Source organism: Lissotriton vulgaris, chromosome 2_1 (assembly GCF_964263255.1).
Source record: "Lissotriton vulgaris chromosome 2_1, aLisVul1.2, whole genome shotgun sequence".
Lineage (NCBI taxonomy): Eukaryota > Metazoa > Chordata > Amphibia > Caudata > Salamandridae > Lissotriton > Lissotriton vulgaris.
The window spans coordinates 595,442,663-595,453,268 of NC_141687.1; the positions used below are offsets into that span (position 1 = coordinate 595,442,663).

At 43.0% G+C, this 10,606-nt stretch overlaps 1 protein-coding gene across 1 annotated transcript in view; it reads right to left on the bottom strand.

Annotated features, from left to right (window-relative positions):
- Nucleotides 1–10,246, bottom strand: part of PEF1 (penta-EF-hand domain containing 1) — a 39,954-nt gene extending 29,708 nt beyond the window's left edge. The window contains exon 1 of the mRNA XM_086955638.1: nt 10,148–10,246. Within this exon, the coding sequence (XP_086811764.1) occupies nt 10,148–10,171 (24 nt within the window). The 5' untranslated portion in view covers nt 10,172–10,246. The remainder of the gene's footprint in view (nt 1–10,147) is intronic.
- Nucleotides 10,247–10,606: the final 360 nt, after the last annotated feature.

A 10,606-nucleotide genomic window follows, 5' to 3' on the forward strand; every position in this document is an offset into this window, starting at 1 on the left:
GGAGGAGCATTTAAGACCAGTCTAGCAGCAGCGTTCTGAACTACTTGAAGTCTATCTAGTACTCCTTCGTTGGCAGATGCTAAAAGGCCATTACAGTAGTCAATACGACTTAATACCAGCGCCTGCACCAGGGTCTTTTTAGTAGTCAGGCAAAAGAGGAAATACCTTACGAAGAAGGCCAATCATGTGAAAGCAGGTCCCAACTATGTGATTTCCCTGTTGTTTAAATGTTCGTTCCTGCTCCAGCCGTACACCAATGTTTTTGATCACAAGTTTTGGCTCGGGTAATGGACCTAACTCGGTGGGCCACCAATCAGGGGCCCATAGTAGCTTGGCCTCACCGAAAAGCATAAGTTCCGTTTTTGTAACATTACACTGGAGGAAATTTGACGACATCCAACTTGACACTGCTTTCATCCCTTCAGAGAAAGATAGTTTCACCTCTGTAGTTAGAATAGTAAAAGGGAAAAGCAGTTGAGTGTCGTCAGCATATGAGACTAGACTGAAGCCAAAAGCTCTCATGATCTTAGCAAGGGGGGCCACATAGATGTTAAAAAGAGTGGGGCTCAAACAGGAGCCCTGTGGCACCCCCTTAGAGATCATGACCTCAGAAGAATAAAATTCCCCCATACTGACACGCTGAGAACGTTCAGAGGGGAAGCTCTTCAGCCAGTCCAGTGCAATGTCCTCCAGTCCACTCTCAGCAAGGCGATCGATAAGAATAGAATGAGACACCGAATCGAATGCTGCCGATAAATCCAGCAGCACCAGGACAGCCGAAACTCCCCTGTCCTGGTACATGCAGAGGTCGTCCGTTATCGACAGCAAAGCAGATTCGGTACTATAGTTTGGCCCAACGCCAGACTGAGAGGGATCCAAACTTCCAGATTGTTCCAGGAAGTTGGAAAGATGTTTGTTCACATGCTTTTCGATTAACTTACCCAAAAAAGGGAGCAGAGAGATAGGACGTAAGTTGGCAAGATCAGTCCAAGGTACGGAGGGATTTTTTCTAATAGGCCTAACCAAGGCCTTTTTCCATTCTCTTGGTACACACCCTGTATCTAACGAGAGGTTCACCAATCTCAAAATTTCTGGACTCAGAACTTTGCCAACTACACCCATAATACGTCCTGGAATTAAATCGGACGGACTACCACTTTTGATAAGGTCAATCAGCTTCTCCACCTCCAACAAGGTTATATTAGGGAAGCTAGAGAGGGTGATCTGACGAGAGCTTCTATTAGCCTTGGGGAGAACAGTACATGGGTCAATAAGTGCGTTTGACACCACGATTTTGCTGTAAATATTTTCAATCTTCTCGGTGAAGAAAGCTGAGACATTGTCAGATAGTTGTTGCGAGGAAATGTCTAAGCTTTCACATGCCACAGGTTTAAGGAAGGAGTTTAAGACCTGGTATACGGCTTTAGGAGCATTCCCTGCCTTGTTTAGTTGCACCGTGATGTAATTCTTACGGGCAACTTTAATGGCTTTGTGGTAAATGTTCATGGCTGTATGATAGTTCATTGGGGGGGAGAAGGGGGTGTCAGTATCTTTCTGCGTCTTCTTCCTTCTTTCCCCATCATGGGAGGGCATCTCTGTGCCTCCCTGCTGGGGGCGGGGGACGTGTCATGGGACCCACAGCTCCAGGCGTGCTAATATCCATTGACCTCAAAGGGCTACACTACAGCCTGCTCCCCAGCCCCCCTCCGCCCCCCCACTTCCCCTCCTCCCCCAGCTCGAAACGGCTTCAGGGACACACAGCCACACCCGAGTACTTGACAGGTCTTTAAAAGACCTTTTACTTGTTAATGAGGCTTTGATGTTTTTCACACCTCGGTGTGAATTAGGCCTCCACCGTGAGCACCCTCGATCAGCCCAAGCCAGGAATTGCACTCTGACAGAATCTGCAACCCCCTTCCAAGGACTCCACGACCCCCCTGGGGGTCGCGCCCCACAGATTGAAGACCTCTGAGCTAGACCAAGATACAGGCCATTGGCATAGGAGCCTGGACTATTACTGGTGCTACTGGGCAAATAGTTGATACATTTTTCATATCATTCTGATTTTTGAGAAACAAGCTGCCGATACCGTATGGATTTGGTTATGGAAAGAGAGATCTTTATCCCATCTCACATCCAGGTTTCTGACTGAGTCGTTGGGAAGGGGGCGGGGCTCAGATCCACTGGCCACCAGAGGTTTGAATCCAAAGGGGAGGATTGATTCAAAAAGAGAACCTCGGTCTTTCCCGCATTCAGTCTCAAAAAGTTGAGGTCCATCCACTTTGCAATGTCTCTGAGACAGTTTTTCAGAGAATCAAAGGTGGCCAAATTGGAATAGTCATAAGAGAAAAGGAGCTGGATGTCATCCGCATAAGATGTCATCTTAATTCCCGTCTGGGATATTAACTCGGCCAGTGGGAAAAATAAACGTTAAAAAGAAATGGGCTCAATGAAGAGCCCTGTGGCACTCCCCATTTAAGTGGGCGACTGGGAGAAGTGAAAGGAGGGGTATACACTTGTTGTGATCGGTTGGTCAGAAAAGAGGCTATCCATTTAAGTACTGTGCCCTGAAGGCCAATAGCTCGAAGGCGGTTGAGAAGGATCGGGTGGGAGACTGTCGAATGCTGCCGAGAAATCCGGAAGCACCAACACCTCCCTCGATCCTCTATCCAAAGTCCAACGCACAGAGTCCGCCATCTCTATCAGGGCCGACTCGGTACTATAGCCAGACCGGAACCCGTGTTGGGAGTTGTGAAGAAGGTCACTAGATTCAATGAAGCAAGCGAGCTGTTGGTGTGCAAGTCTTTCAAGGATCTTAGCCGGTGCTGGAAGTAAAGAAATGGGCCTATAATTAGCCGGGTTCTCAGGGTCGGCATTGACCTTCTTCAGAATAGGTACCAAAAGAGCATGTTTCCACATCTCGGGGTAAATGCCAGTGCTCAAGGAAGAATTCCAAATGCTATTAAGGTGGGGGTTAAGAAATGAAGCTAAAGCTTTAAATTGTTTGGCCAGCCAAGGGTCATTAGGTGACCCTGACTTGCATTTAAGTAATTCCTGGAGGGAACGATCAGCTGGGATTTCCTGAAAGTCTGCGAAGACGGGAGGTAAGATAGAGGAGACTGGAAATACTTCCCTATTGTCATGACCTTCAGTGTTGGAAAAAGAATCATAAATTAAGGCGATTTTATCTTCGAAAAAATCAGAGAGCTGACTACAAAGGATCTGAGACACTGGTGGTTGTCGATTCAGGGCCTGTGGATCTGTAAAGGTTTTAACCGTTTTGAATATTTCCCTGGCAGAGCCCTGAGCCTTATTGATTTTTTCCGAGAGGTAGGTTGTTGCTCACGTCATCAAAAGTTGTGCTAGCAGAAAACAACATAAGCAACAAACCTAAAGAGTATGAAGAGCTCAAAAATAATAATGGGCACTGCAATGACAAAAGTCATCTTTATAGAGCAAAGATCTCCCAAAGATATATGCCGGGCACAAATTCTGACCAGAGAGCTAACGAATATAAGGAATGATTGCGAGAAGCTCACTGTGACGTCAGTGAAATAGAAACTTTAGACTGATGTACACACTCTATGTTCTTGTTTAGTATTTCTGTACTGCATACATTGAATCTCTAATCTAAGTGGCTGGAAGATACACTTGGCAGTGTCCACTGTCACTTCATTTCTGTACCCACTTTTTCGTTTCTATCATACATGTTCTTTTAAGACCAGTATGAACCTTTTCAGGTGGACTTTCCAAAATGCCGAGGCTGCATCTCACAAAATGTTGAGTTCCCAAATACTAAACAAGCACTAGAAAGCTAATAGGTCTGAGCATTTGATGCATGAAATGTTTTTTAATTTAAACTTATTTCTACAAACATGAAATTATACAAAAACAATCTGGCAAAAATATATTTAACAAGCATTGAAAATGCAATAGGTCTTGCCTTTTAAGAAGTTAAAGCCATTTGCTTTGCTAATGGTATTGTATAGCAAAGCAAATGGCTTTAACTTAATTAAAGGCGTGACTAATTGCATTTTTAATGCTTGTTTTTGTAGCTTGAAAGATTTTAAATTTAAGTTGAAACTAAATCATTCATAACATTTTTACTTTTTTCACTGAAAGACGAAGAGGGAATCAAAATTGTTGTCAGTGGGTGCTAAAACGCTCAACACGACCAGCAAAGCTGGGAACAGACTATACAAATTTATCTTGGTCCATAGGGTTTTGTGATGGTTTAGGTTTACCAGAGTGGGGCATCGATATCGGTGCTGTTATGAACAGGACGGTAAAGTCACCTCACCAGTGCAGCTGGGAAGGACTATTAGGTACAGAGTTCGATAGGGCCAGGATTGACCTTAAAGTGTTTCTGCTGCTGCGTGTCAAGTAAATTGCAGATGTTTTCCCAAGGCTGACGTCACTGAATCATCAGAATTATTCTAATGCATATTTAGAGCACTCTGATCCAATTGTTTTCTTGGCTGCGGAGATCCTTGTGGTTCTGCTTTGTCCTATGGTGATACACAATACTATCGATTTTTCCAATCAATGGGTTACCGCGTTCAGGAAGACCTAGATTCACTTTGATTTAAGGGGAGATGAAGGTGAGTCAGAAGCGGCCTTCGAAGACTGGCTGGTGGTAGTCAGAAATGTAATGGGTGAACACTGGTTGAAATGAGGTACTGAGACAAACGTGTTTGTGGTTGTAGGAGCCATCAACGAGATCTTGGACACAACCTTCTGGCTACCTACCGTATAGTCTTGAACATGTCCTGAGTTAAAGTAAAGACCCGGGCTACTGCTCGATCATAGATTCGTATCTTGATCATAGGTCAATGGTGTCCACGGTTTCTACCACATAACATGCCTGGTCTGAGACCCTACAAATTTGAGATTGTACTGTCATCCTTGTAGGCACCCAGACCTGGTTAGGCCAACACTCTATATTTGGGGTTGCCCAAGTTGCTCAGGCCAGACAGTAGACAGACTTTGCTCGGGGGCTAGCCAGCTTGACGACTCTTGAAATTCAGAGATCCTTGCACTGGCTTTTGCTGGAATCATCTTCGTGTTGCGCATCTAACCTTATGTGGAATAATCAGTCTGTTTTTTCCAGGCTCATGTAGAACTATCTACCGGAGCATGTGCTTAACTACTAGGGAATGTGGTATTTTAGTCTGAGAATGCCATGATGAGTTATATTTCGTAGTGCTTTTAACAAAAGGTGCTTATACAGCCGACGGAAACAGTGCACGGAAACAGTGCACAAAGTCCATAAATTCAAAAAACGAAGTCCCCGCACAATCAGAGGTTCAGACAGGAGAACACGGTGCCAGAAAAGTTGTCTTTTAGCAATTCCTTGAAAAACAATAAAGAGACATGGCCTAGACGGCCGTCCATAAAGAGAGGAATGAAAAGTCGAGGAATAGACCCAATCAGAAGGGGGTGTCTGAACCAGGACAGCAAGTGCAGCATAAATGCCTGGCAAAGAAAAGCCAGGAGAAAAGAGCAGGTTCAGGCAGGTTAATAATAGACGGTGGATTCGTTATTTACATTTCAGACGGGGAGAATCGATAGTCTGTGGGGACAGAGTGCACTGTCCGGTTTAGTGCCAGATAGGAGGGAATTGCTTTTAAGTGGAAGCAAAATTAAAGGCTGCTTAAAGGCAATGCGCACCACATCGCGCAGTACAGTTCCAATCCAATCATTCAGGTTACTGCCTTTCATGCTTTGTCAGCACCCCGCAGTGAGCATCTGCAGGATTAACAACAGAAAGCCACTTTGCATACCGATGAGCTGTTGAGGCGTGGCTCTGAAACGTGTTTATCACAAGGAGCACTTGATTTCCTCTTTCCATGCTTGGGTAGCTCGCCCAGGCCTGCTTTTACTTTGCAACCTGGGATTTGTAGTTCTGGTGTTATGACGATATTCACAGAACTAAGCTTCGCAGAATGCAAAGAAAAAACCTGCACGGGTTGTGCTACTTGCGCACGTAGCTGGCAACGATGAGAGAAGGAGGAGAGCGAAAAAGAGTATATTTGCATGTCTGCAAAATTCGATGGCCCTTTAAAACACATGCCTTCTGTATAGCCTTCTGCTATACTGCCGTAAATCAGTAAATTAAATTTGCTTACCATAGCTACTGAAAAAAAGTTCAGGTTCAAGGAATGTCCAAAGACACTCTTTTCACCCATCTGATTTGTTAATGCATAGCAACACAATACATAGGATAACGTGCTAAATACCTAAATGCTTATTAGGTCCCAAAGGCGAGACCTACTGGCTATGCCAATGCTTGTTCCTGATGCATTCTGTTTCCCCAATGACTGTGCTCAGAAGTGATGATCCAATCAACACACACCCAGTAAAAAGACTGATTGCTGACTCAAAACAAAGGTTGTGCCTTCATCTAAGCATCATTGCATGTTTCTGTCCCTTCCGCCCATCATGATCAGATGTTGGACTTCATACGCCTTGAGTGTGTCCCATTCACTAATCTCCCCAGTACTGCCTATACCCTGGTCCGCACTTCAGGTCAAACACATTCTGAGATGGAATCTGTGTTTTTAGAAGACACAACATTTAATCAAGTTAACAGAGATAGTCATTTATAGGTTTGTACCATAATAGCATGCAGAGCAGTCAGGCCTGGAAAGCTGTTATTGGCTCCTCATAATCAGAGGCTATTGTAATTTGAAAGATTTCTTGAGCCCTTTACTCAAACCTAGTTGTGTGTCGTTCACTTTACAAGTGACAATGTCCGTTAAAACTTTTAGAAATTCTATAGGCCTGCATTTGTTTGCAATGCTCTGATAAAGACCTGAGAGAGTACATGGATGAAAGCACGGAAATGCTTGCCCGGAGTTGTCACTTCAATATATTAAAAATCCTTTTTCTAAAGTAAATCTTCATGGAGTTGTAATTTCTTTAACCTATGACTGCCTCACCCAAACATGCTTCTTTCTGAAAGATTAAGCAGGAAGTCACATGCCTGCTAATTTAGCAACAAATATAGTGCACTTCACAAGTTGAGTCTTTGGAGCTCAATCTATAATGGAAAAAAAATCAAAACTACAAGTAACAGCAAGTAGAGAATGCAGACTAAAAAGCCTTGACCAGCTGAATGTGTTGCACATGATATGAGGCAACTTGGCAGGAAGCACTACAGTCTCTTGTCAGGATCACTGAAAAATGGCCAGACTTGGAGCAGAATCTATCACATGAGCATTGCAATGGAAGTCACATGCCACAAACACTTGCAAAAGGTCAGTAACACTGGGTGATTGTCAGTCGTATTTGATATTTGCCTCTGGAAAACTGGCATAGTTGATTTAGGTTTTGTCTTGTCATACCACATATTGAAAGATTGGTAGTGCTGGACCAGGCTTCTGCAACTAGTACCTCGAGAGCTACTGGTAGTTCTCTAGCTATGTGTATGTAACTCTCTCCAGCCTTCTAAATTGAAAGATTTTGACTGGGTGAATATGTCTACACCAAATTGCAAAGCATGTATTCGAGATGAAAATGTGTGTATTTTCAGAACGCATAAACTGATGTTTGGAGAAAAATGGTTGAATTTCCAAAATATATTTAAAGCGGATATTTGAGTGATAAATCATGTGCCTTTGGGGAGTCTTATTACTAATATTATCTTGGTGCCAGGGGCATTACATACATATTCTGTGTAACTTGCATGGAGGCTAACCAAATTGACAAAGCCTTTTCTACGTGACTGCTGATAACCCTCCTGATACACCAAGGGGATCACTACTGGTAATCTTTCATATGATGGGCACTAATGTAATCTTGTCTGATGTGGCCATTTGTACAACACTGATAATATTAGTCACCCAGGTCGATTTTCATTGATCATAAGTTTATCTTATTACAGAACAGTCTGGAGACCCTGTGGTACACAGTGCCAGTCACTTGTCAAGATCATCTCTGAAATGACAGGCATGTCAGTATGAGTCATGCACCTGGAAGGGTGAGAGAGTTGTGACAGAACCAGTCAAGCCAGAAGTACCCTTGGGACGCACTACTACTTCTCAAGACAAAAATTAAGCATGCAATAATTTTAACGAACTAAACAAAACCTATACGCAAAATATACATTTTACTCATACTGTAAGACAAGGTTGAACAGAGACTTGAAGGGGATACTAGCTCTGAATTATCAAACCAGGGGGCCTAATGAGCACTTGGCGATTCCTTAGTCTGATACTGGCAGGCAGTAAAGAGGACTTAGTTAGTTTACAAACCTGCTACAGACATCGGTTTACACTCCAATTAAGCCCCGTGGGCTTTTATGCTTCAAAAGTAGAGCTAACAAACCACACGAGTTTGTCAATAAACACAAATTAGTAACCAGGATATTTTTTGATGTAGACGATCCACGTTTTTGATGTTTTCCAAGCCCTTCCGTTCGCATAAATAACAAAATTGACATCCATTGTTTAATCAAATATTGGTCACCACTACGTTGACAGGATATTTAGTGTATGGAAAGGTCTTAAACATGTAAGAAGTGTAAACACTGTTCTGGCAGCGTGAATCATGTCACTGATCAGGCTTTGTCACGTCACTGATCAGGCTTTATATCAATTCAGTGAAAGATTGTCTATATCCATTTTCTAAGAACATTTGCAACTTTGATAGGGAAGATCCGCAGTAAACACAGAGGTTTCTCAACTCTACCACGTGGCCCTTTTTCCACATCTTAAAATTATTCTACTAGCCGACGCACTTCTTCAGCACAGACATTTATCCGCCTATACTAAGGGTTTGTTAAATTATGGCAGCTAGGGAAGACAGACTTCATGGCCTAATAAGGCCCATTCTGCGGTAGTCCTATTTCGCCATTTTACCATATTAATACTATCTGTGTAGAGGCTCCACCTCACTGATGCCTGAATATAGGCAATAAGCAAGTGAAATGTGGCGAGTTAACCCTACAGGTGTGTGCCACTGCACGGAACGACGTTTGTGGTGTATTAAAGTCACTAGATCCGTTCGAGTTACAAACCTCACTTAGTTTGGAATCTGCAAATTATGAAGCAGTTGGTGGATTATTTGGCAAATATGGTAATTATAAATGCGAAAACGTGGCTGCCGCATAATCAGAGTCGCTGCCTATACCCAAATACCATGGTGAGGTAGTTACACCAGAGAGATGTTACTCAAAGGAGAATAACTGCTCCCACCACTGAAACCACGCTCAGTAACAAATCAAACGAACACATCAGCAGGGACGTGAGCAATTATGCGCACTATGACACAATCGAAAACACTAACGCATAGGTCACACAGGAGTATGGAATTAAATAATAAAAGCGACTCTCTTCTGGTTTTGCACGAAAACGACATTAAGATGCACACATAGGGAAGAAAAACACTAAAAAGCTATTGCTTTAGGGAAATACATAAAAGTAGTCCAGAGTCCCCAAAATAGCCAGGAGTAATTTAAAGAAATGTTTAAATATTTAAACCACACAAACTTGTCTAAGAGAAAACAAAAGGTTGTTTTTAATAACTGTTTTATAAGAGATGTATAAAGTGTGTGTAAGTCTTCTTTTAAACTATAGTGGAATATTGTTATCTGTAATGACTTTTATTACCTTTTTGTAGAACATTTTTATTCATGTAGCTATGCCTTTACATTGGTTTACAGATTTTTATCTAAATAAACATAATCTTTGACTTGAACACATATTTATGCACACCATATGCACAGGAGTGCCCCCCCCCCCCCCCCCAATAGTCCAACGACAGCTGATCTATCATATATTAATTAGATCATCGGTGTAACTTAGACAAGTATCCAGGATGCGCGTTTACAATTTGTTATTTAAGAGCCATCATTGATGTGAAACGAACAATTCCTATAATGCAAGAGCGAAATCAAGGACGAAAAACCAATATCGAGCTTCCGAAGAGACCTAGACTTTTCCGGGCAGTCCAGGTCTGGAGTACTTATTGTGGCTCTGCACTATGCCTCGCCTCACTCTTTATTCTCCTGATGTCACGTCACCTATTGTATGGAAAATCCTATTGAAAATCCCCTAGCCTCCGCCCCCTCACTTCGTACCCTGACACTGGTCTTGCGAATAGCCCCTCCTTCTGAAGTAAGACCTCTTTAACAGTGCCATCTTACCTGCTGTCCGTAATACCCGGCCATGATTATTCTGGGGACGTCACTTCCGGGGTGCGGCTTTTTCCGTTCAGTGGCGACTACCTTACGTCACAGCTCATGCTCCGCCTTACAGCCTTCATTGGAGATAACTGATGTCTGTCAAACTAACGTCACGCACCAGACTGAAGATTCTTTTGCGGTGGTTGGTTAGTGAGTTTGGGAAGAGCATAAAGTTTCGATCGTCAAAAGAAATTCAAAGTGCCTCGATAAAACCAGAACCAAATCACAGTGATTCCGATTATAAACCAGCGTGAATTATAATCTGGACGAACCTCGTAATAGTAATAGACACAAGCGAGGAGGGGCAGGTGTTAGTGCCTACAAATTGAAGTTCCGCCTTCTATCTCCCGGAAGTAATGGTGTTTCTACATATCTATCAATCCACCATCGACCAGGAGCGAGTCATTCTCTGGCACAATC